The following is a 23,633-nucleotide window of genomic DNA, read 5'->3' on the forward strand; positions in this document are numbered from 1 at the left end:
TTGGGGGGGGGGGGGGGGCTAAAGGGTAGTGTGGCGAAGGCAGGTAGGAGACCTGCGCCCGCTTCCCATGCTTACCGTGGAGAGCGGGAGTACGGGCAGACACCGTGTTATGCGAAGAGCGCACGGTGTCTCCTGTACGTGTGCATAGCCCGGTGCGGGTTATTCCACCTCCCCGCACTGGCCGGGCTAGATTGAGCATTGAGCCAAGTGCCATGAAGCCGGCTAAACATATCTGGCCTCCAGTACGTCTCCTTGGGCCGGTGTACATGGCACCAGCCTTACGTATGGTGTCCCCGGTTCGCCAACACAGCCCAGTGCGGGTTGTTCCACCTCCCCGCACTGGACGGGGTACGGGGAGCATTCAACCAGGTAAGGTTGCGCAGGCTCGGTGCTCAAGGGAGCCAGTACGTCTGCACGGTCCGGTATATCCGGCGCCACCTTCCCGCCCCAGCCCAGTACCACCAGTGCCTACACCACGCACCAGGTTTCCAGTGCATCTCCAGAGCCCTGTTCCTCCTCGACGCACTCTCCCTGTGGTGCGTGTCTCCAGCCCAGTACCTCCAGTTCCGGCACCACGCACCAAGCCTCCTGTGCGTCTCCAGAGCCCTGTACGCACTGTTCCTTCTCCCCGCACTCGCCCTGAGGTGCGTGCCCTCAGTCCGGTACCACCAGTTCCGGCACCACGCACCAGGCCTATAGTGCGCTTTGAGAATCCAGTGTGCCCTGTTCCTGCTCCCCGCACTAGCCTTGAGGTGCATATCTCCAGTCCGGTATCACCAGTTCCGGTGCCATGCACCAGGCCTACTGTGCGCCTCAGCAGGTCAGAGTCGGCTGTCTGCCCAACGCCGCCTGCACTGCTCGTCTGCTCAACGCCGCCTGCCCTGCTTGCCTGCCCAGCGCCGTCTGAGCCATCCGTATGCCCAGCGCCATCTGAGCCATCCGTCTGCCCAGCGCCATCTGAGCCATCCGTCTGCCCAGCGCCATCTGAGCCATCCGTCTGCCCAGCGCCATCTGAGCCATCCGTCTGCCCAGCGCCATCTGAGCCATCCGTCTGCCCAGCGCCATCTGAGCCATCCGTCTGCCCAGCGCCATCTGAGCCATCCGTCTGCCCAGCGCCATCTGAGCCATCCGTCTGCCCAGCGCCATCTGAGCCATCCGTCTGCCCAGCGCCATCTGAGCCATCCGTCTGCCCAGCGCCATCTGAGCCATCCGTCTGCCCAGCGCCATCTGAGCCATCCGTCTGCCCAGCGCCATCTGAGCAATCCGTCTGCCCAGCGCCATCTGAGCCGTCCGTCTGCCCAGCGCCATCTGAGCCGTCCGTCTGCCCAGCGCCGTCAGAGCCGCCCGTCTGCCCCGAGCCATCAGAGCCGCCCGTCTGCCCCGAGCCGCCAGAGCCGCCCGTCTGCCCCGAACCGTCAGAGCCGTCCGTCAGTCAGGAGCCGCTAGAGCCGCCAGTCAGTCAGGAGCCGCCAGAGCCGCCAGCCAGTCAGGAGCCGCCAGAGCCGCCAGCCAGTCAGGAGCCGCCAGAGCCGCCAGCCAGTCAGGAGCCGCCAGAGCCGCCAGCCAGTCAGGAGCCGCCAGCCAGTCAGGAGCCGCCAGAGCCGCCAGCCAGTCAGGAGCTGCCAGAGCTGCCTTCCAGTCACGAGCTGCCCTACAGTCATGAGCTGCCTTCCAGTCATGAGCTGCCCTCCAGCCATGAGCTGCCTTCCAGTCATGAGCTGCCCCTCAGCCCGGAGCTGCCCCTCAGCCCGGAACTGCCCCTCAGCCCGGAGCTGCCATTAGTCCGGAGCTGCCATTAGTCCGGAGCTGCCTTTCAGTCCGGAGCTGCCTCTGTCCTGAGCTGCCTCTCTGTCCTGAGCTACCTCTCTGTCCTGAGCTACCTCTCTGTCCTGAGCTACCTCTATGTCCTGAGCTGTCTCCTAAATTTAGTGGGGACCTTGGTGAGGATTCCTAGGCCAAGGTCGGGGGCGAGGGTTGCCACTCAAAGGACGCTAAGGAGGGGGACAAAGACAATGGTGGAGTAGTGGCCTCGTCCACCGCCGGAGCCGCCACCGCGGACAGATGCCCACCCAGACCCTCCCCTTGAGTTTTAGGGGTGCGTCCGGAGTCCGCACCTCAGGAGGGAGGTACTGTCACTTCCTGACCATGGTTCTTGTATGTTTTGCTTGTTTAGTGTTGGTCAGGACGTGAGCTGGGTGGGAATTCTATGTTGTGTGTCTAGTTTGTCTGTTTCTGTGTCCAGCCTAATATGGTTCTCAATCAGAGGCAGCTGTCAATCGTTGTCCCTGATTGAGAATCATATATAGGTGGCTTGTTTTGTGTTGGGATTTGGTGGGTGATTGTTTCCTGTGTCAGTGTTTGTGCTACACAGGACTGTGACGGTTAGTTCGTTTGTTATTTTGTATAGTGTCTATGTCTAACGTTAGTAGCTTGTGTATTGCACTTTCGTTTGTAGCTTCACGGTCGTTTGTTGTTTTGTATTAGTTTGTCAGTATCTTGTCTTTGTGTTAATTAAATTCATGGAAAATTACCACGCTGCACATTGGTCCTCCGATCCTTCGCTCCTCTCCTCGTCCGAGGAGGAGGAAGAGCTAGACTGCCGTTACAGAGTGAACATGATTATAATATGGATGTATAATATTACTCATTATAATACTGTTTAACATAACCGACACATTTCACAATGTCAAACATCTATATTTTCTGGTCCAAACATGTCAAGAAACCCTCAGAATTACCATATAGAACTACCTCATGCTTATTCTTTACTCTTTCTGTGATGATCATTTTGTGGGAGAGCCCTGATCCAGTCATTGGAATATAAGACATGGGGGATGGTGCAATGGCTTAATGTCCCTCTCCACTGTTTACCCACTGTACATCGTAGACTAGAGGTACCTGAAGATAGTGAGCCACCAAAATACCTGCTCCCCATGATGGGTCAGTAAGCACCAGGTCATATTGGCTCTCCTCCAGGGATAGGATATCTTAAAGAATATACACTTAAGTGTACCAAACATTAGAAACACCTGCTCTTTCCTTGACATAGACTGACCAGGTGAATCGAGGTGAACGCTATGATCCCTTATTGATGTCATTTGTTAAATCCACTTCAATCAGTGTAGATGTAGGGGAAGAGACAGGTCAAAGAAGGACTTTGAAGCCTTGAGAGAATTGAGACATGGATTGTGTATGTGTGCCATTCATAGGGGGAATGGGCAAGACAAAACATTGAAGTGCCTTTGAACGGGGTATGGTAGTCGGATTTGGGTGTCATCGTTAACTCACATATCTATGTGCATTTTGTCACATTGCCCAAAAAGTTACATATTGCAGCTGGATTTTTCACGCTCAACAGTTTGTATCAAGAATGATCCACCATCCAAAGGACATCCAGACAACTTGACACAACTGTGGGAAGCACTGGAGTCAACATGGGCCAGCATCCCTGTGGAATGCTTTTGACACCTTGTAGAGTCCATGCACTGACAAATTGAGGCTATTCTGAGGGCAAAATGGCAACTCAATATTAGGAATGTGTTCCTAATGTTTTTTGCACTCAGTGTACTTTAGTGGGCTTTGTAACATTCACATTGTTTCTGTTTAAACACACAAATAGACCTACCCTAATCAATTACTTGACAGATGTAATCATTAACGTAAAATCCCTTGATGAGAGTGACAGTTCAATGAGTTAATCTGAGTGAACACAATGTTCCTGTGTTTGTGGACTTTCACCAACTTGTACGTGTTTGGAATATGCAATATGTTTTTATGAGCGCTGTGGCCACTCATATACAAAAAAGTTATGGACGCATGACTGTACGTGACTTTGGATAAAAGTGTCTGCTAAATGGCATAAATTGTTATTATTTAAGGCTATGAGGTTGTCATTTTCAGCTGTACACAGCAAAATCACCAGTGTACATTGAACTCGGACATTGTACATTGTATTATATCAGAATGTATATATGAGTCCAACTTAACTGGTGTTAAAATAACAGTTTTGAAAGTGTAAGAAAATAAACTCTGTAGCAGATGTTAACAATCAACTCCATCAGACTACATTTTGTACCGTAGAAGTTTATTATATTTTAACACTGTAGGGTGTAAAGACTTAATTGTATATTTACCAGTGTGCCTTTCGAGGGAATGATCGAGTTAACACCCATAAGTGTGTTTGTTAGTGACAGTTTGTTGCATTTGTTCGTTCACTTCCAGTCCTGTAGTCTTCACGAAGTGAGTGCCTAAGTGTTATAGTTTAATTAAGATTAAACCCTTTATGACAATACATTACATACATCATATGGCCTTTCTTTGATGGCATAATTTCTCCCTAACACTGTGGTCTGAAATTCTTGGCTCGCAAGCCACATCAGGCCTGCAAATTACATTATGCTAGCTGGCAAAGTATGTATCTTTCTGTAGCATAAGATCAATCAATCAATGTACATGCAAAAACACAGATGTTGAAACAAACAATTCTAAACATCAACCTGCAATAGAACATGGTGGGAAATATGATAATGATGAATGAGGTTTTGAGTTTTTTTACACTACACAGAGTAAAAAAAACTTTAACACTGTGAATGTAACACTTACAATAAATATTTGCAGTGTAGGATTGAATCACAAAATGCACAACCATGTGGAAATACTTGACAACAACTGTATTCCACACTAAATTATACATAAGCATTTTATTATGTTGGCATCAATTCAACATTATACATTTTCATGATTTAAAGATGCACTATGCAGAAATCGCTCTGCCATTTCCTGGTTGCTAAAATTGTAATAGTTTGCCTAATTTCAGTCTATGTGGCAAAACAAGCAAGTGAGTGTAGAGAATCATTGTATCATCCTAACCACTGTGAAATATATTTTCCATAACCAAAAATATTGTATTTTCTACTGTTTGAAGCTGGTGTACAAAACCGAAAGTAAAAGACGCAAAAAGAAACTTAAACATGGGAAGCATAGAGATAGCACACATAGAAGAGATCTACGGCGTCTTAGACTTGCTTTCAATGAGAATGACAGATCCATAACTCGCATATCTATAGGAGTTTTGTTGGGTCGCCCTAAAAGTTACATATTACAACTTTAATTCATACATATCCTATTATTTGTGTGCACCAGAATGTGGAGAATTGGATCTGCTCATTCACTTTTCATCTTTCGTTTCAAGCATTTTCTAACGCATAAATATCTGACTATTGCAACAAGAAGAAGAATAAGCACTGACACAACACCCAACAATATCAGGACAACATCTACAGAGTGGTAGGAGTACCAAGGCATTCTGTAGGACTCTGTACGCAGATGAGCAGCACCTTTGTGTCTCATGACAAACTCAATCCAGAAGAGGGCAGTGTCCAGGGGCTCCATTGGCACGTCCCGGTGTAGCCTGGAGAGTCTCTGCATGTTCATCCTGTAGGATGGCTCATCCAGAACTTCCTGTAAGGCCTCTAGAAAGTTATTGTTCTTGTCTACTGTTGCCATGGATAAAAGCTTTGCTCCTCCTCTCTCTTTCAGACGAAGGAGGTTGTCATATTGATCAAAAAACAGAGGTAGACCCACAACAGGAATTCCATGGTAAATAGCCTCTTGAACCCCATTTGTTCCTCCATGAGCTACAAACAGCCTTGTCTTAGGGTGTCCTAACAGATCATTCTGAGGCATCCAGTCAACTAGTAAGGTGTTGTTGCCCAGAGTAGTTGGCCTGTCTCCTTTGTGTCTCCAGATGACCTTCTGAGGCAGTTGGGCAAAAGCAGCAGCCAATTCATCAGTTAAATCACGAGGAAGCTGTGCAACTAAGGTTCCCAAAGACATGATAATGACTCCATGCTCCCCAGAACTATGAACAAACTCCTCCAGTTCTTGGGGAAGAGGCTTGGCAGGATTACATTGGAACCCTCCCATATAGATAACATTAGGCATGGTGGGACGAGGAAATTCAAACACAAAGTCAACTCTCATGAGCCACAGATCAGCCCCTTGTAATAACTCATAGAAGTCCACACCTGCTTGGAAAAACTCATCACAAACAGCCTGGTAATGTGGCCAGAAATTCAACTTGTCCCCGAACAGTAAATAGCAATAATAAAAGCATATTCTTTGCTCTCTCTGTGAAAGTCATTTTGTCTGAGTGCCCTGAAACAGTCATTGGAATGTACGACATTGGTGATGGTGCAATAGTTAAATGTCCCTCTCTACCGATTGCCCAACGTACACTGTAGACTAGAGGTAGCTGAAGATAGTGAGCCACCAAAATACCGGTCCCCCATGCTGGGTCAGTAAGCACCAGGTCATATTGATTTTCCTTTAGGGTCTTCATTAAATCCTTGTCTTCAATACAACAGTTGCCAAGTCACTAGCATATTTATGAACCTTAGACCTGGCAGAGAACAACTCGATTTGCAAATGTATAAAGTTTATTACAGAGCTCGTTCCTCTCTCTATATCAATTACTTTCTTCATAATTTGCTTTACAAATTCCTCATCCATAGCATCAGTGACAGGTATTGTAATAGAACTGTAGTAGGGCGATTCTTCTTTGATGTACCAACTTTTTGTCGTTCATACCACTGTGATGGTGTGTCCCTGAGAGTGAAGAGCCTTGATCAGAATGTCCATGTTAACCCAGTGACTTCCCTCCCCGGGAAAGACCAGCAACTTCCCACCATGGCAAACTGAACCACACATAATCAACAGAAATAACAAAAGGCATGAAGTCATGCTTCCAATGTATGTCATCATTTATCTGAAATATAAAACAAACAGAGATAGGACATCATATTCAGTTTGTATGACACATTGAATGGATTTTGACATACTGTCAGTTAGCCGATTATATATTCTCATGTATGTACAAGCATTTCGCTACACCTGCGATAATATCTGCTAAATATGTGCATGCGACCAATAAATATAATTTGATTTGTTACAAATCATGAAGACCATGAAAGCTGTTGTCAATAGTGCATAATTAATTCCCTTTAGGGGTTTGAGCATTTGAGACAATGAAGATTAAACTTTATTCTTTATTTAGATTCACATTTGATTCAGTATGTAAACAATATCTCAAAATACATTTCATCCTTGTTTATGAACATTAACTTAACGTAATTATTATTCGCTTATTCAGTTTGTAGGTAATATGCAGTGCAATGTTACTTACCAGTTGATCTTCGTATTATGGATATGGAAAGCAAGATGTAAAATGTGTAGCTTACTTTGGCTTTTGTGTGACATGTTGGTTTATAAGGGTTAAGTAAAGGTCAAAGTACTGCTTTTATGAGAACCTTTCCATTTGTTAAAGTCACAGTGATGGTTACTCAAAACTCAGTGAGTGTACATGATTATAATATGGATGTATAGTATTACTCATTATAATACTGTTTAACATAACAGACACATTTCACAATGTCAAACATTTATAATTTCTGGTCCAAACATGTCAAGAAAACCTCAGAATTACCATATAGAACTACCTCATGCTTTTTCTAACCCACACGATAGGGAGAATTGGAACCCTCCCATAAATTGGAACCCTCTATAGATAAAATTAGGCATGGTGGGACGAGGGAACTCGAACACAAAGTCAACTCTCATGAGCCATTGACCAGCTCCCTGTAATAACTCATAGAAGTCCACACCTGGTTGGAAAACCCCATTACAAACATCTTGGTAATGTGGCTGAATAAAAATATGTCCTGAACTTCCCGAAGCAAATAGAAACGCATATTCTTTACTCGCTCTGTGATGATCATTTTGTGTGAGAGCCCTGATCCAGTCATTGGAATATAAGACATGGGGGATGGTGCAATGGCTTAATGTCCCTCTCCACTGTTTACCCACTGTACATCGTAGACTAGAGGTACCTGAAGATAGTGAGCCACCAAAATACCTGCTCCCCATGATGGGTCAGTAAGCACCAGGTCATACTAGCTCTCGTTTAGGGTCTTCATTAAATCCTTGTCTTTCAATACAGCAGTTGCCGTGTCACATTCCAGTCCATGAACCGTAGACATTGCAGAGAACATCTCGATTTGCAAATGTATAAAGTTTGATACAGAGCTCTTTCCTCTCTCTATATCATTTACTTTCTTCACGATTGGCTTTACAAATTCCTCATATTCCACATCATCAGTGACAGGTATTGTAATAAAACTGTAATGTCGAGACTCTTCTTTAATATACCAAGTTGTAGTTGTCTGTACCACTGTGACGGTGTGTCCCTGAGAGTGAAGAGCCTTGATCAGATTGTTCATGTTCAACCAGTGACTACCTTCTAAGGGAAATACTTTAATTTTCCCACCATCGTAGATTCTCCAAGAAACAACCAGTAAAGATATGAGAAGGTATGAGTTAATGCTTCCATTATGGCTTGCCATCTTTCATCTGAATGATAGGTGAAATCAGAAGGCGGGAAGGAACAGAATGCAAAACAACAACTCTTGTTTTTGTATCAGGTAGACTGACTGACTTAAGTCCCCAACTAACAGACTTAAAAGCTAATCTCAAGACACCTCTGTAATGCAAAGAGATGGTCTTAGAAGCTGGAAAGTAGGTACATTAATTCACTGTAACAATGATTTGTCTGCTAAGTTACCTGTATCCCACAAGGCAAACAGTAGTTTTTGCTCCTTCAAGAGCATTCACAGCTGAATTCTTCAGCGAAGCTTATTCAAGCGGATTATAATGAAACTTTTTCTTGATGTTGTTATGTAATACTGCTTTTCTGAGAATGTAGCCACTGTTAAAAACAAACTGTATTTTATTTTGTATTTTACTAACCTAGAGTTAATAAAATAGAAACGTGTAATGTAAGGGTAATATAAAAGGGTAGTGTATATAAAAGGGTAATGTATTTAAAAAGTTTATATAAAAGGTTAACGTCGACTTAAACATAAAAGGTAATGGGTCATATAAAAGGGTAATGGTGAATGGTGGGAGGCAAGAAAGACAGTAACCTGGAGAATTGTATTCATTGTTATACTTTACTTTGTGAGATATGCCTATAGGGAGGTATCCTCCTTCCAGAATATAAAACAATTGTATGTTAATTTAATCTATAAACAGATACAGCAACATAGAGACAATAATCCCTCATTCATATACACAAATCAAGAATCATGATGGAACTAGAATCCATTGCAATTATAACTGGTCTCCCACACACACATGTGAGTAAGTCTTTCTTCTTCTGCACTGACTGTAGTGTATCTGCATTTATTGTGCTCAGTGCACTTAGTCTCAGTTTAGTCTTATCCACTGCCGCCTGCATGGTTGGGGACGATGATGTTTGCCCATTTGTAGATGACAGGGATGAAGAGCAGAGCAGAGCCCAGTACTGAGACTAGGAGAAAGGTCCACAGGAACACACGATCCAGAACTTGAGCCACAAACTTCCAGTCCTGCACCACCTGGAGAGAGAGACCAAAACGCCCTTCAGACTCCAACACATGACCTCGTTGACACAGGCTGGGAGGGCTTTGCACTCAGAGGTGCAGTTGCATGTGACAATCAGAGGATGGAGACAAATATACAGTATGGAGATGATGAATATATAGAGAGAATTACAGTAAGACTTCAAAAACCTAAATTCAGTACTATAGAATTGATTTTGAATGGTGTTCAAATCATAACAAACAAACACAATATTCTCTCATGCCAACTTTGTCATTGATACTGCAGGGGCAGACTGATTCTCTGTAACTCAATGGGATCTTACCTCTCTGACCTCATTCTCCTTGACCACATGCATGGTGATGTAGCGGATAGAGTCCAAAGCAGCCTGCAGGTTATTCCTAGAGGAGAGATGAGGGGTGGACTCTGGTGAAGAACCCTTCATAATGCCCCCTACTACTCCCTCTCTCCCTGCCAGTCCTGCCCTGGCCCCGCCTGGGGTAGCATAGCGGTCCACGTGGCTGCGCATACACAGCAGCTTAGGCAGCCTGTGCAGGAAGATACGGCGCACCCAGGGTGCCATGCCTTGGTGCGTGGACGAGGAGCGGTGGTGGATGTTGATGGCGAAGACGGTGATGACGATTGAGAGCGTGACAAAGATCATGGTGAACACCAGGTACTCCCCGATCAGAGGGATGACCTTGGAGGAGGACGGAATGATCTCCTCGATCACGAGAAGGAAGACGGTGAGGGACACCAGCACAGAGGTGCACAGGGAGATCTTCTCCCCGCCGTTGGAGGGCAGGTAGAAGACCAGGATGGTGAGGAAGGAAAGGCCGATACAGGGGATAATGAGGAAGAGGGTGTAGAAGAGCGGCAGTCTACGGATGATAAAGGAGTAGGTGATGAAGGGGAAGTGGCAGGAACCGTCCATCCTCAGACCACGGCTGCCTGTCGCTTTCACTATCTCCCATTCACCATTGTCAAAGTAGTCCCTCTTATCCACATGGAAGTCCTCCAGGAGGATATCAACCTATTGAATGAATACAAGGTAAGAAAAGATGAAACATCAACAGACATATCTTCCCTTTAACTCCCCAAAGTATAAACAAGAGATTAACACATTTCTGACATCAATTAAATACTGTATGGTCATTAATATACTGTAGACTGTTTCACAATGCTGTGTAGGCTACAACCTGTGAGCCATCATAGGTCCAGGAGCCAAACTTCATTGAGCAGTTCTGCAGGTCAAAGGGGAAGAAGGTGACATCGATGATGCAGGCTGACTTGTAGTTAGCGGGCTGTGTCCAGGTGATGGTGCCATCATACTTGACAACAGCCTTGGTGACAGAGCCCTCAAAACGTCCATCGGCACTGTTAGAGGAAAGGGTTAAGATCTGTTTATCTTCTACGGGATTGAATCAGGCTTTTCTTGATGTGTTGGATTAATTGAATTTGTGCTGTTCAAAATATAGTCTATGCTGGTAGGGTTGCAAAGCTACTGGTAATTTCCCAAAGTTACTGGAATCTTCAGTAATTTTGGTATTTAACAGAAAATCTATGGCAATCTATCGTAACTTTCGTAATTTATACTTGAAAAACATATTTAAAAAAAAATATGAATATATAGTATTAATTGATTATATCTGTGTCCATATTGTCCATGAGTTTCTAGTAGATAGACCATACGGTTCAAGAGAAAATAACCTAATTAATTAAAAAAGCATTTAATCAACAAAAGCATTATTTTCAATTAACTCTGCAACGTTTCCAACTCTTTACTTATTTTTCAACTGCCACCAGTTTGACGCCAAAACACTGACAACAAACACATACTGACATAGTAAAACATGTTGAAATCCTCATATTAAACACCAATGGTATTCACTAAGTTGATGGTTTATATTTAGGTTAATGTTCTACAGCTTTTTCATTCTATTTTATAATTTTAAAAAATCATCTTATTGAATTATTTCAGATATTTTATGTGATAAGGCTGCATTTACACAATTCCGATTGTTTTAATTAATTGGTCTTTTGAACAATCAGATCAATTCTGAAAAAGATCTGATGTGAAAAGATCTGATGTGATTGGTCAAAAGACCAATTAGTAGAAAAAAGATCAGAATTGGGCTTCCTGTGTAAAAGCAGCCACAGAGGGCCAGAGATTGTTACAGACGCCTGTGATAATCTGAAGTACCCAAAAGGGCCACTAGATGTCTTGTAATAGATTACATAAAATCCATGAAAGACGCCAAAATTCTGGTAGTTTACTGGTAAACGTAGAAAGTTTCCAGTATTATACAGTGCTTGACTTGGGATGGAAGTAGTGCAGGAGCTGTATTTTTCCAAGTCGCTCCATTAGACATTATGTTATAGAGACCTATGATTATTCACTGTTAATGGATTAAACTAATTTACCCATGACTTCTATATGACCTTCAACCATTTTTTTTCATGACTATTATTGTAGCCTACATGAAAAGTAACCATTATTGACACTGGAAAGCTGCAGTGTCTGATTCCATGTATACCTACCGCTTTTTTCCCCTGCTCTCCTACCCTTGATCAAGGCACTTAGCCCCCCAGATAGAGATGGACTGTTAGTCACACGTTGTCAACATGTGGTCAACACTCCATCTGGAGAGCTCCAGGGTGTGAAGGCTTGGCTTTTTCAACAATACAAACAAATACTTTTGTCTTTATAAAATGATTCTCTCAATTCAATGAATTAGGGATCAAATGGATAAGGTAGGCTACTTCAAAGCAAGGTATCTAACTAGACCTGTTTATATATAAGGCACAGATATTCATGTTTCGAGGGAGATCTATGCACAGCAACTTATTTGTCAATTAGGCTATTCTTAGAATATTTTAACGTTATCGCAATTACATGTCTACTGTAATTGCCTACTAGAGGGGAATCCCAGTTTAACGTTGCGGTTAGGCTCTACAGTGCCGGTGGAAAGGCAACAACGAAATGAATGCTTAGTTAGCTATACGTTAGTTAACTAGCGAGATAACTGCAACAAGTTATATTTTGAATTGGTGATCTAGTTAGTCTGTCTGTCATTATTGAATAACCGCTGCTGGAATTGTCGCGCTCTTTCTCCTCGGGCAACCGTCCACTCGCACTGGCTCACACGCAACACCACAGACACGCACTAAAGGGTCATTCCGATAATGGCTGATAAGTATATTAATTAATTATTTTTAATTGATTGACCATATTTAAAAGTGTGCTTTTATGAATTACATCAGAAACAATTATTCAACTGATTTCCATGACTTTTCATGACCTTTCAAACCCTAATTTGACAATTTGGAGCGGTCATCATGCCATTCAGCCTAGCACATTTTCAATCTGCGCTATCTCGAACAGTTTATATTGGTACTCACAGATTCAGAGACTAGCGACAAATACATTTGAACAAAGCAGAATCAGGAAACGAATCGCCATTGCTATTCAATGAAGATCCCACCTTCATTCCGTTTTGATCAACCTTTTTTGGCTCTGTGTGTGAATCTGGGCCAGCGAAAGACTACTTTGTTTTTTAAAGAGGAGCTGTACGTTGCGCTAGTACGGCGTTCCGGACAGCTACGGCCCAAGTCAAGCACTGGTAATATACCCTCCCTTTGCAACCCTAATGTGGAGATTATATTGCACAGAACGTGTTAGTTCAATATCAGTACCATCTTTTGTTCGAAACTGTTGTCAGACATGGGCATGGTACTTACTTGTCATAGAGCACAATGTCTGGGATCCAGATGGAGTCCGAGGGGACTCTGATGTTAGTGATGCCCAGGTAGTCATCAGGGTTCCAGCGTAGCTTCATGTCCAACCATTCCTAAACAGGAGAGAGAGAGGGATGAGTCATCTCTTTTTACAAGTGGATCCATTTGACAAGACTGCTGCAGGAGCTCACCATCAATTACTTTTCTCCTGAGAGAAATTTGATTGCACTACACTATATACTGAGTGTACAAAACATTAAGAACACCTGCTCTTTCCATGACATAGACTGACCAGGTGAATCCAGGTGAACGCTATGATCCTATGATCCCTTGTTGATGTCACTTGTTAAATCCACTTCAATCAGTGTAGATGAAGGGGAGGGAACAGGTTAAAGAAGGATTTTTAAGCTTTGAGACAATTGAGACATGGATTGTGTATGTGTGTCATTCAGAGGGGAATGGGTAAGACAAAGTATTTAAGTGCCTTTGAACGGGGTATGGTAGTAGGCTCAAGGTGCACCGGTTTGTGTCAAAAGATGCAACGCTGCTGGGTTTTTCATGCTCAACAGTACCTCATTTCTATCAAGAATGGTCCACCACCAAAAGGACATCCAGCCAACTTGACAACACTGTGAGAAGCATTGAAGTCAACATGGGCCAGCATCCCTGTGGAATGCTTTCGACGCCTTGTAGAGTCCATGCCTTGACAAATTGAGGCTGTTCTGAGGACAGTGTATGTGTAACAATGCAACTGCATATCTGTGATAAGCAGATGTCATTTCTCAGAGTTTTTGCATCGTCACATGGTGGATATAAAAATGTATGGCCAAATAAAGTAGATAGTGGGAGAGAAGCACTGACGTGTACAGAGTCATATCTTCAACTTTATGTCCTCATTCACCGCTGATGAATAGATGTGGCCATGCAGTGGTGTAAAGTACTTAAGTAAAAATACTTTCAAGTACTACTTAAGTCTTTTTGGGGGGTATCTGTACTTTACCATTTATATTTTTGACTACTTTTACTTTTACTTCACTACATTCCTAAAGAAAAGTGTGTACTTTTTACTCCATACATTTTCCCTGACACCCAAAGTACTCATTATATGCTTAGCAGGGCAGAAAATGGTCCAATTCGCACAATTATCAAGAGAACATCCCTGGTCATCCCTACTGCCTCTGATCTGGTGGACTCACTAAACACAAATGCTTTGTTTTTAAACAATGTCTGAGTGTTGGAGTGTGCCCCTGGCTATCTGTAAAATAAATGGTGCCGTCTGGTTTGCTTAATAGAAGGAATTTTAAATTATTCATACTTTTACTTTCGATACTTAAGTATATTTTAGCAACTACATTTACTTTTGATACTTAAGTATATTTTAGCAACTACATTTACTTTTGATACTTAAGTATATTTAAAACCAAATACTTTTAGACTTTTACTGAAGTAGTATTTTATTCGGTGACTTTCACTTTTACTTGAGTCTTTTTCTATTAAGGTATCTTTACTTTTACTCAAGATGAGTATTTAGTACTTTTTCCACCACTGTGGCCATGTTAACTATTGCCCTCTGTCCTCTGATTTGCATGGAGTTGTTTGTCATTGTGGCAGACTAGGGAGAGGCTGACCTGTAGACCCTGGTCTGGAGTGATGATTCCCTGGCTGCAGAGAGCCGATGCAGTCAGAGGATATGAATTAAGCTGCCAAGAGTGCTGGGTGGCAAGGCAGGCTGCCGGGGGGCCGGAGTTGCAAAGTGGGTGGCTCGTGTGGGCACAAGGGAAGGTGGAGGAGGGTGGGGAGAAATGAAGATGTGAGCTTTTCATGAAATGCCACCAGGACAAGGGGACATGCAGGGGGAAGGGAGGTTGATTGTTACTCTAAATGCCATGTCGCCTTTGTATGTCTAGCTGACGCTGCTGTAGAGCAGTGGTTCCCAACCTTTTTTGGTTACTGTACTCCCAACTGAATTTTGCTTTGCCTGGAGTACCCCTGAAGTACCCGCTTATGTGCATGTAACCCTATAGACTTATGAGTCTTTTCAATTACCCCCTCTGGATAGGCCAAGTACCCCCGGGGGTCCTAGTACCCCTGTTTGGGAACCACCGCTGTAGAGTGTTGTGAATTATACAATGGGTGGGTCTAATCCTGGACGCTGATTGGTTAAAACCGCATTCCAGTCAGTGTCTATTCCACAAGTAACCACTGGCTAAAGCTGTGAGGTTGAAATGCCTATTTGCACTGTTCAATCTCACTGCGCAATCCATTGTCTCATCAGCCCAGCCAGACAATTTATAAACATGACCTCAAATGTAAAAAGCATCTAGACATTATCTCCCATTTCTTTTAGACTAGCAATTGGTTTTCAATAGTGGAGATTTGAAAAACCTTGATGTCTGTCTCTCTGACATTTGTACCATTGTTTCATTTTGAAATTTGATCTCCAGCTGTCCCATAGTAATGAACGTGTAGGGGTCGGGAGTCGGGACAAGGCAGACAAGCAGGCAGCTTTTCTCAGCCAGTCAATTTTTGGGGGGATATATACAAAGAAATGTCATTAGAAACAGGTAGAATAAATGAAGTGCAGCTAGTTTGCAGTCTTTCCAGCTTCAGTTTGAAGTGATGGTGTTAGCTGTGTTGTTGGCTAACTCCTCTGAACAACAGTGTTCTGATGAGAGAGCACATTTTCTATGGCAGGTGAAATCGCGAATAATCATTGTTATGGATGTATCCAAATAAATGTCACTAGAAAACAGCTTAAACAAATGCAGCTACTGTTGTTATTCTGTCTGCACTGTTTGACGAGACTGTAAGTTAGCCATAGTTTGCTAACTAGCAAGCAAGAACATTGCCAGCCAGTATGGCAATAGAATATTTAGAACGAGCGACTGGGTCGCGTCCATAGATACAGAACAGAAATACTTAACAACTGGGTCACGTCTCTGAGAACCAAACCGATAGAATGAACGACCAGCCGGCTTGGGCAGCAACACCTAGATTTGTGTCAGGACTATATCTTGTGGAACGATGAAATAGTATGAATAAATTCCTCAAAATAACTTTTTTATTAAAATATGCTAATCATTATTTAAATATGTTGGTAACCCGTTGTATAAAGGTGATAATGCCCTGGAAGATGGTGATTGGAGGACATATTGGCATGGTTTGCCAGCACTCGACTTCGTCTCGGGCATAACAACACCCGTGCTAATTTATCCTCCAAACACTGGCTTCTCGGGAAATATCACTTAAATATACTATGCCCCCCCAAATATGTTTAAGATCTTGCCTGTTTCATCCACACATTGGTTGTCATCAACTGGTTCTTCTCGTCCTGTAATGGAGAGACCATACTGTAAAGGTTTTATCTGTACCTTTGTGTTGTTATACTGTCAGTATGTGTGTAAATGTGTTAAAAAACAGAATGTAAATTAGTCTAAATATATTTATAGTGATATATTCTTTGCAGTGATGTAATGTACTTAAGTAAAAAATACTTTAAACTACTCAAGTAATTTTGGGGGGGTATCTGTACATTGCTGTTTATATTTTTGATTATTTTTACTTTTACTTCACTACATTCCTGAAGAAAATAATGTACTTTTTACTCAATACATTTTCCCTGACACCCAAAAGTAATCATTCCATTTTGAATGCTTAGCAGGACAGGAAAATGGTCCAATGCACACACTTAGAAGAAAACATCGCTGGTCATCCCTACTGCCGTTGATCTGGCGGCCTCACTAAACACACATTCTTCATTTGTAAGGGATGTCTGAGTGTTGGGAGTGTGCCCCTGGCTACTGATAAATAAATCCAAAACAAAAAAATGGTGCCTTCTGGTTTGCTTAATTTAAGGAATTTAAAATGGTTTGTACTTTTACTTTTGATACTTAAGTATATTTTAAAACAAATACTTTTAGACTTTTACTCAAGTAGTATTTTACTGGGTTACTTTCACTTTCTCTTGAGTCATTTTCTATTAAGGTATCTTCAACCACAATATCCCAAAATAATCATATTTTTCTCACCACGTCCACTAGCTGGGAGATGGCCAGTCCAAATCTGACCCGTACTGTGCCATTGAGGTATTCCACAGGCCTCACCCATTTCTGGTAGTTTCTGAAGAGGTTCTTGAACAGTTTGTCCTCTGTCTTGGCATAGGAGGACAGTTTAGGGATTCCTATAGAGACAGGGAAACACCACATTAGCCTGTATCATGTCAGCGACGTGTTAACAGGGGGCATTATCCTGGTAACAGCTCATGGCCCATGTTCAGCCCAGCTAAAGCACATTGACAATGATTCATAGTCCCTGGCACCTGACACTTTGTCAATAACCCCATCAATCTCCAGTTTAACATGCAGGAAATCGCCCCAGGGCTCTCAGCATCATGGCAATCACATCTCTGGTCCCTGTTTACCCTCAGACCAGGACCAGACATTCACTATCTACAGAGGAAGAAAGCTAACTGTCACTTTGTCATGGCAACATAGTCAATACCTTTTATTCATGATTTGGTGCTTTCCACTTCTCATTGGAAGGAGACAAAGGTCAAGTGTGTCCTTCCTGTTAGAATTCTCTGCAAACTAGTATGTTTGATCAGATATGTTAGTGTGTATAACAGAGGTGTAATTTTATTTACAGGGAGGATTTTTGAATAATATGTTATTGTTTTTTCCATCAAATTAATCCTCCTCTTCCTCCCTGGACGAGACTCCTCTGCTACCAATACAGAGTGGTGCTTCATCCCCAGTTCTTCACCATGGAAGTAGGCCTATAAACAATCAAACAGTGATTAAAGGTAAGAGTCACTTGGCTGTGGTTCAGGCAATAAAAGTCTGTCCAAACCTTTAAGATCTGATGAAGGTTTGGCACAGTATAAACTATAGATAGCAGCCAGGGTTGCATTTGTGCACCAATTTCCTCCGTAATTGACGACTCACTGTCAGCCGGCTGCATAGACATGGAGAGATTAAATATGACTCCATTGTTCCATGTGTGTGATGCCACCACCAGTGTCAAGTGGGAAGGGTTCAATAGTGTGGGCTGCCAGTCTAGTCAGCCTCCTTCCATCATCCAACACTAATGTGTTTCTTCCTATCAGCTCTGTTCTATTTAGTGTCTCTATCTCTGTAAATCCTCAGTCAGTCATCCCCCGCTCTGGTCTAATTTAATTTGTCTCAGTGTGTTTTCTATCTGGATTATGAGGAAGGAAGCCCCAATGAGTTTTACTCTCCATAACTTCATTACAGATGGGTCTGATGTTGTGACTGTGGTTGATGGATACCTCATTGTATCAGTGCATCAGCTGGCCTCTGTGGCATGCTGGTATCCATGACAGCCTGGTGGTGTAGGCCCTAGGGGGGTTGATGATGGAGAGAAAGGCTAGAGGATGGAGCTTTAGATAGAGGAAGCGTTTTATGTGTGAAGGACACAGGGAGGTCTTTGTGCCCCCTAAGGGCTAGCTGGGTTTTTAGACAGAGAGAGACCGAAGGTGCACCTTCCATATTAAAGACATCAGCCGTCACTCTAGTCCACATACAACTGCTGACTGGGAGGAAAATCTAGAGTTAGCCTCTGTAAATGCAGAATTAAGCACAAGCAAATCTCTGGATTCAATTATTATATTCAGCACTTTAGATCAAAGAAGGATGTAAAGTTGCTGTATTACTGCTGGAAACAGCTCTCCAGCGCAGAGAAAATGAGGAAGTATTGATTCAATTCTCGAGGGACACAATGCTCTTAAATCATTCCCCACGTGCTTATTGGCTTTTTTTAACGTGCGTTCAATATGGCTGTAAATTTACCTGAGGATGACAGGCCCTATGCGGGGCCGACGACAGTTAACACCCCTGTGTCATCCTCAGGCTCAGGATCAATAGCAGCATTCTTAGACCTCAGTCAATATCACTGTGATTAGCAGATTCATCATCTTTACACTTTCTGTCTCCCAGCACATCTTCCTGTGGAAAATCCTGCTCCATGTCTGGCTTCTCTGGGAGATTCTGAACACTACCCTTTGTGAAAGCCAATTTAAATATGATCCAACAATGTGTCATATAACACCTATAGTACAACCATCATCTATTGTATGTCATTACAAGTAGTAACTTAGCAATTAGCTAAGTAATACTTTTTAAATAAGGTATTTATGAAATAAAAATAATTTAAGTGGGTAAAGACAACTCGTGCAAAATATCTTCTGCAGCTGGCTCTGTTGTCCTTCATTAGACTAACACCAGCAAGTAGGCTCAGAACCACGGGACACTGTTGATTTAAACTGAACAAAGACATCTATATCAAATCAGAGGGGAAGAGTCTGCATAACTGGAACATCCTCACAGAGCAAGGCCATTACATACATGGACTACACTATAGGTGCCTTCTTTGATTTTTGTAGTGGAGCAACAATTCAGCATGCATTGTCATGATTGAATGATAAACACAATCTAAAGACCACTTCCCAACCCTTTACAATATCTCTAATCCAGTGTATAGATTGTGTTATAAATGCTCAGTCTTACACTAACGTTCAAAAGTTTGGGGTCACTTAGACATTTCCTTGTTTTTGAAAGAAAAGCACATTTTTTGTCCATTAAAATAACATCAAATCGATTAGAAATACAGTGTAGACATTGTTAATGTTGTAAATTACTATTGTAGCTGGAAATGGAAGATTTTGGTCTCCATAGCAGCACCCACCCGTAGCACGCGCTCCAGCAGGTATATCTCACTGGTCACCCCCAAAGCCAATTCCTCCTTTGGCCGCCTTTCCTTCCAGTTCTCTGCTGCCAATGACTGGACCGAACTGTAAAAATCACTGCAGCTGGAGACACATATCTCCCTCACTAGCTTTAAGCACCAGCTGTCAGAGCAGCTCACAGATCACTGCACCTGACATAGCCCATCTGTAAATAGCCCACCCAACTACCTCATCCCCATACTGTATTTATTTATTTATCTTGCTCATTTGCACCCCAGCATCTCTACTTGCACCTTCATCTTCTGCACATATACCATTCCAGTGTTTAATTGCTATATTGTAATTACTTCGCCACCATGACCTATTTATTGCCTTACCTCCCTTATTTTACCTCATATGCACACACTGTATATATACTTTTGCTACTGTATTATTGACTGTATGTTTGTTCATTCCATGTGTAACTCTGTGTTGTTGTATGTGTCGAACTGCTTTGCTTTATCTTGGACAGGTCGCAGTTGTAAATGAGAATTTGTTCTCAACTAGCCTACCTGGTTAAATAAAGGTGAAATAAAATAAATGAAAATGTTTAATGGACTATCTACATAGGCGTACGCTGGCCCATTATCAGCAACCATCACTCCTGTGTTCCAATGGCACGTTGTGTTAACTAATCCAAGTTCATAATTTTAAAAGGGTAATTGATCATTAGAAAACACTTTTGCAAATATGTTAGCGCAGCTGAAAACTGTTGTTCTGATTAAAGAAGAAATTTTGAGCCTATAATCGAACACACAAATGCTGATGCTCCAGATACTTAACTAGTCTAAAGAAGGCCAGTTTTATTGCTTCTTTAATCAGAACAACAGTTTTCAGTTGTGCTAACATAATTGCAAAAGGGTTTTCTAATGATCAATTGCCCTTTTAAGATAATAAATTTGGATTAGCTAACACAACGTGCCATTGGAACACAGGAGTGATGGTTGCTGATAATGGGCCTCTGTACGCCTATGTAGATATTCCATTAAAATAGTAATTTACAACATTAACAATGTCTACACTGTACTTCTGATCAATTTTATGTTATTTTAGTTAATGGACAAAATAAATGCTTTTAATTTCAAAAACAAGGACATTTCTAAGTGACCCCAAACTTTTGAACGGTAGTGTATCTACAATTAGTGTAACCTGATTGTGTGGCCAGTGAGGCATTAGGCCAGACTATCTCTCCAGAGGATCCCTGGCTGTGTACTGTACTGATGAAAGATGTGAATATTTTATGAGTCATCGCAAAAATGTGGGGTTTACAAAAACACCCCAAGAGATGACAGATTAAAATCTGTGACCTTACACATCTCCTAACCCTCTTCTGCAGTCCACACAGCCCATGTTATTTAACCCAGTCCACTAACGAAGGACAGAATTTCATAAGAGGAGCTCCATTACATTTTTCCATTTTAGTTATTTAGCAGACGCTCACGCTCTTATCCAAAACAAATTACAGTCAGCGTCAGTCAGTGCGAGAATCAATCCTGTATCTGCACAGGTTGGCTGGCATGGAGGAGGCAGCCGTGTGGAGCTATCTGGGCTGGCCAGCTTATACTTCTGATATTGACTGGACAGAGTTATTAGAACTCTGACGTTCTTTCCCCAAGTTGTTAATAGAGATATTTCTTGCCTTATTCAGCTCATCACCTCTCCCAGCTGAACAGAAGGTCACCAACCACAGGAAATGACTGCACTAAACCAGACAGGGCTGCGTATCGTATATACTGAATTAACTGAGAGCAGGAAACCAAATCACTCACTTTAATAACAAACATTGGCAAAGTCTCTGAGACCATACACTTTGATTAGAAATCTACTTAAAAGGGACATTCGGTCTGGATATATTGAGTGGTCATATTGCCATTACTCAGCCCATCTGTTAATGAGCATCCCTCATCAGTTCCTCTTTTAATTTAGTATTAGTCTCAGCTGGCGTTGCCTCTTCACTATCTCCCATCCTCAGACTTTCCATCTGCCCTGCCGCTCATCTCCTTATCATCCTGTACCCAGTAGATTACCCTAGTTGTGCAGAGTGGGTATCTCTCAGTCTGATAACATCTCTGATGGCCCATCACTCTGAGAGTGTCTTCCCTGTCCTCCGCAGTGATACTGTAGGGAGAACTTACCCAGAGAGTGGCACAGGTGGCAGCAGCAGTATGACAGCAGCAGGATTAGAGTGGTGGCCGCTGGCCCAGCTCTCAGCATGATATCAGAGGGGGCTCCAGATCCACACAGCCAGGGAGCAGTCCCTCAGGCAGCCATGACTACAACACAACTAGAGTCTAGGAAAACACAGCAAGAGAATCACGTCACAGTGCACAAACAGAGGAAGTTATGGGATATGTATGCATCTGTTTAGATACCTTACATGTACACACAAACATGAATACAGGGGCGCAATGCATACACATAGAAACTCATTTGCACATTTGCAAACACATACATTTCATCTTACACATTTCACAAATACACACATGCACAACAGTGTACATGCGAACACATTACACTCACCTGCTTGGATGTAGTGAACACACACAAACCTATACACATATGATCACAAACAGACATACTGTGCATATCAGACCTGCATCCTCTATTCCTATCATCCACTCAACACACAATCTATCCTGAATGCAGCGTGAGAGTCCAGACAGTGTCGACAGACAGACACGCAGCGCTGCTCTCTAGTATTCCTCCATTCCATGCAGCCCTGCCTCAGCTCAGACAGACGATGCTTCAGTCTCTTGCTGCTGCCTCTAAATGAACGGTAGCACGCTCTCTCTCCTCTCTCCTCCTTTTCCTCCTCAACCTCCTCCAGAAAACCAGCCCCCTCTCTCCTCTTCGCTCCTCCTCTACCTCCTCCAGAAAGCCAGCCCCCCTGACTCTCCCAGAAGAGTCTGATCACTAATTACTACCAGGTATCTTCCCCAGCAGCACACTGCCTGCAGCCTGTAGCCTATCCACAGCCAAGTGTCTACACTGCAAGCCCTGCCCTAGCAGCTCTACCTACAGAGATCCAGCACATTGATGTTGTTCTCTCTCGTTCTCTCCCCACAGACAGTGGCTAGCAGCGAGTCTGCCTCAGCTGTACGTCTAACTAAGGTATCTTCAGACTGTTGCTTCAGGTTTAATGGCAGGGTTAATAGGGGTGGAGGAGCATGTGTGTATCTGTATGTGTGTGTTGAGAGCTTCTCTAATAAACAGCATCCATACCCCTGATACTACATAACTCCATCATACTATGATGCATTGTCTCACGTCAGATAGCGGGACAGCCGTCTGCACTGATGGGTTGAGGGACGAGCGTTGTGTAGGAGTGACGCCATCTGGTGTGAGACACGGGTCTATGATGATGACGCCTTGTGAGAGTGACAGCAAATGGAAAATGCTGGAAGGAAAAAATCTCTTCTGCCTACCCCATGGGTCATGGTGTGTGTGGAGAAGTGGTAATACTGTATGGTGCAGCCAGCCTCCCACTCTTTCCCTCCTCTCTCCTCCTCCCCTCTCCCCCTCTACTGGGAGACATGATGATGGCGGCTTGTCTATTACTAAGCTCTGTCTCCCTCTCCCATTAGACTGGGCTTTCTATAGAAACACTGTAACCACATTAGCCTGCCACATATTCTCCTTTGTCCACATCTCTTTCTCTATGTATGTCTCGGTCTTGTCTTATTATTCATTTGTGTGTCTTAGTTCATATTTTCATGTTGGCATAACAAACCTGTGGAAA

At 43.0% G+C, this 23,633-nt stretch overlaps 2 protein-coding genes and 1 pseudogene across 3 annotated transcripts; all 3 read right to left on the reverse strand.

The window, feature by feature from the left end:
- Nucleotides 1-4,681: 4,681 nt before the first annotated feature.
- Nucleotides 4,682-7,249, reverse strand: LOC129854293 (UDP-glucuronosyltransferase 2A1-like). Its single transcript, XM_055921177.1, has 2 exons — nucleotides 7,184-7,249; nucleotides 4,682-6,766 (listed from the first exon to the last, which is right to left on the reverse strand). Exon 2 carries the CDS (start codon nucleotides 5,980-5,982, stop codon nucleotides 5,164-5,166), a length of 819 nt encoding a protein of 272 aa, XP_055777152.1. The 5' UTR covers nucleotides 5,983-6,766; nucleotides 7,184-7,249; the 3' UTR covers nucleotides 4,682-5,163.
- Nucleotides 7,250-7,497: 248 nt separating this feature from the next.
- On the reverse strand, nucleotides 7,498-8,399 carry LOC129852923 (UDP-glucuronosyltransferase 1-2-like; annotated as a pseudogene).
- Nucleotides 8,400-8,986: 587 nt separating this feature from the next.
- On the reverse strand, nucleotides 8,987-23,000 carry chrna5 (cholinergic receptor, nicotinic, alpha 5). 2 transcript variants are annotated; one of them, XM_055921178.1, is made up of 8 exons: nucleotides 22,415-23,000; nucleotides 22,030-22,185; nucleotides 17,181-17,332; nucleotides 16,439-16,483; nucleotides 13,156-13,265; nucleotides 10,614-10,791; nucleotides 9,740-10,447; nucleotides 8,987-9,431 (listed from the first exon to the last, which is right to left on the reverse strand). In XM_055921178.1, the coding sequence occupies exons 2-8, from the start codon at nucleotides 22,106-22,108 to the stop codon at nucleotides 9,273-9,275; spliced, it is 1,431 nt and encodes a 476-aa protein (XP_055777153.1). In that variant the 5' UTR covers nucleotides 22,109-22,185; nucleotides 22,415-23,000; the 3' UTR covers nucleotides 8,987-9,272. The 2 variants fall into 2 exon arrangements, with proteins under 2 accessions (XP_055777153.1, XP_055777154.1); XM_055921179.1 differs by lacking the exons at nucleotides 16,439-16,483; nucleotides 17,181-17,332; nucleotides 22,030-22,185; nucleotides 22,415-23,000 and adding an exon at nucleotides 14,781-16,429.
- Between the last annotated feature and the right edge of the window lie 633 nt (nucleotides 23,001-23,633).

Source organism: Salvelinus fontinalis, chromosome 4, assembly GCF_029448725.1.
Source record: "Salvelinus fontinalis isolate EN_2023a chromosome 4, ASM2944872v1, whole genome shotgun sequence".
NCBI classification, from domain to species: Eukaryota; Metazoa; Chordata; class Actinopteri; order Salmoniformes; family Salmonidae; genus Salvelinus; species Salvelinus fontinalis.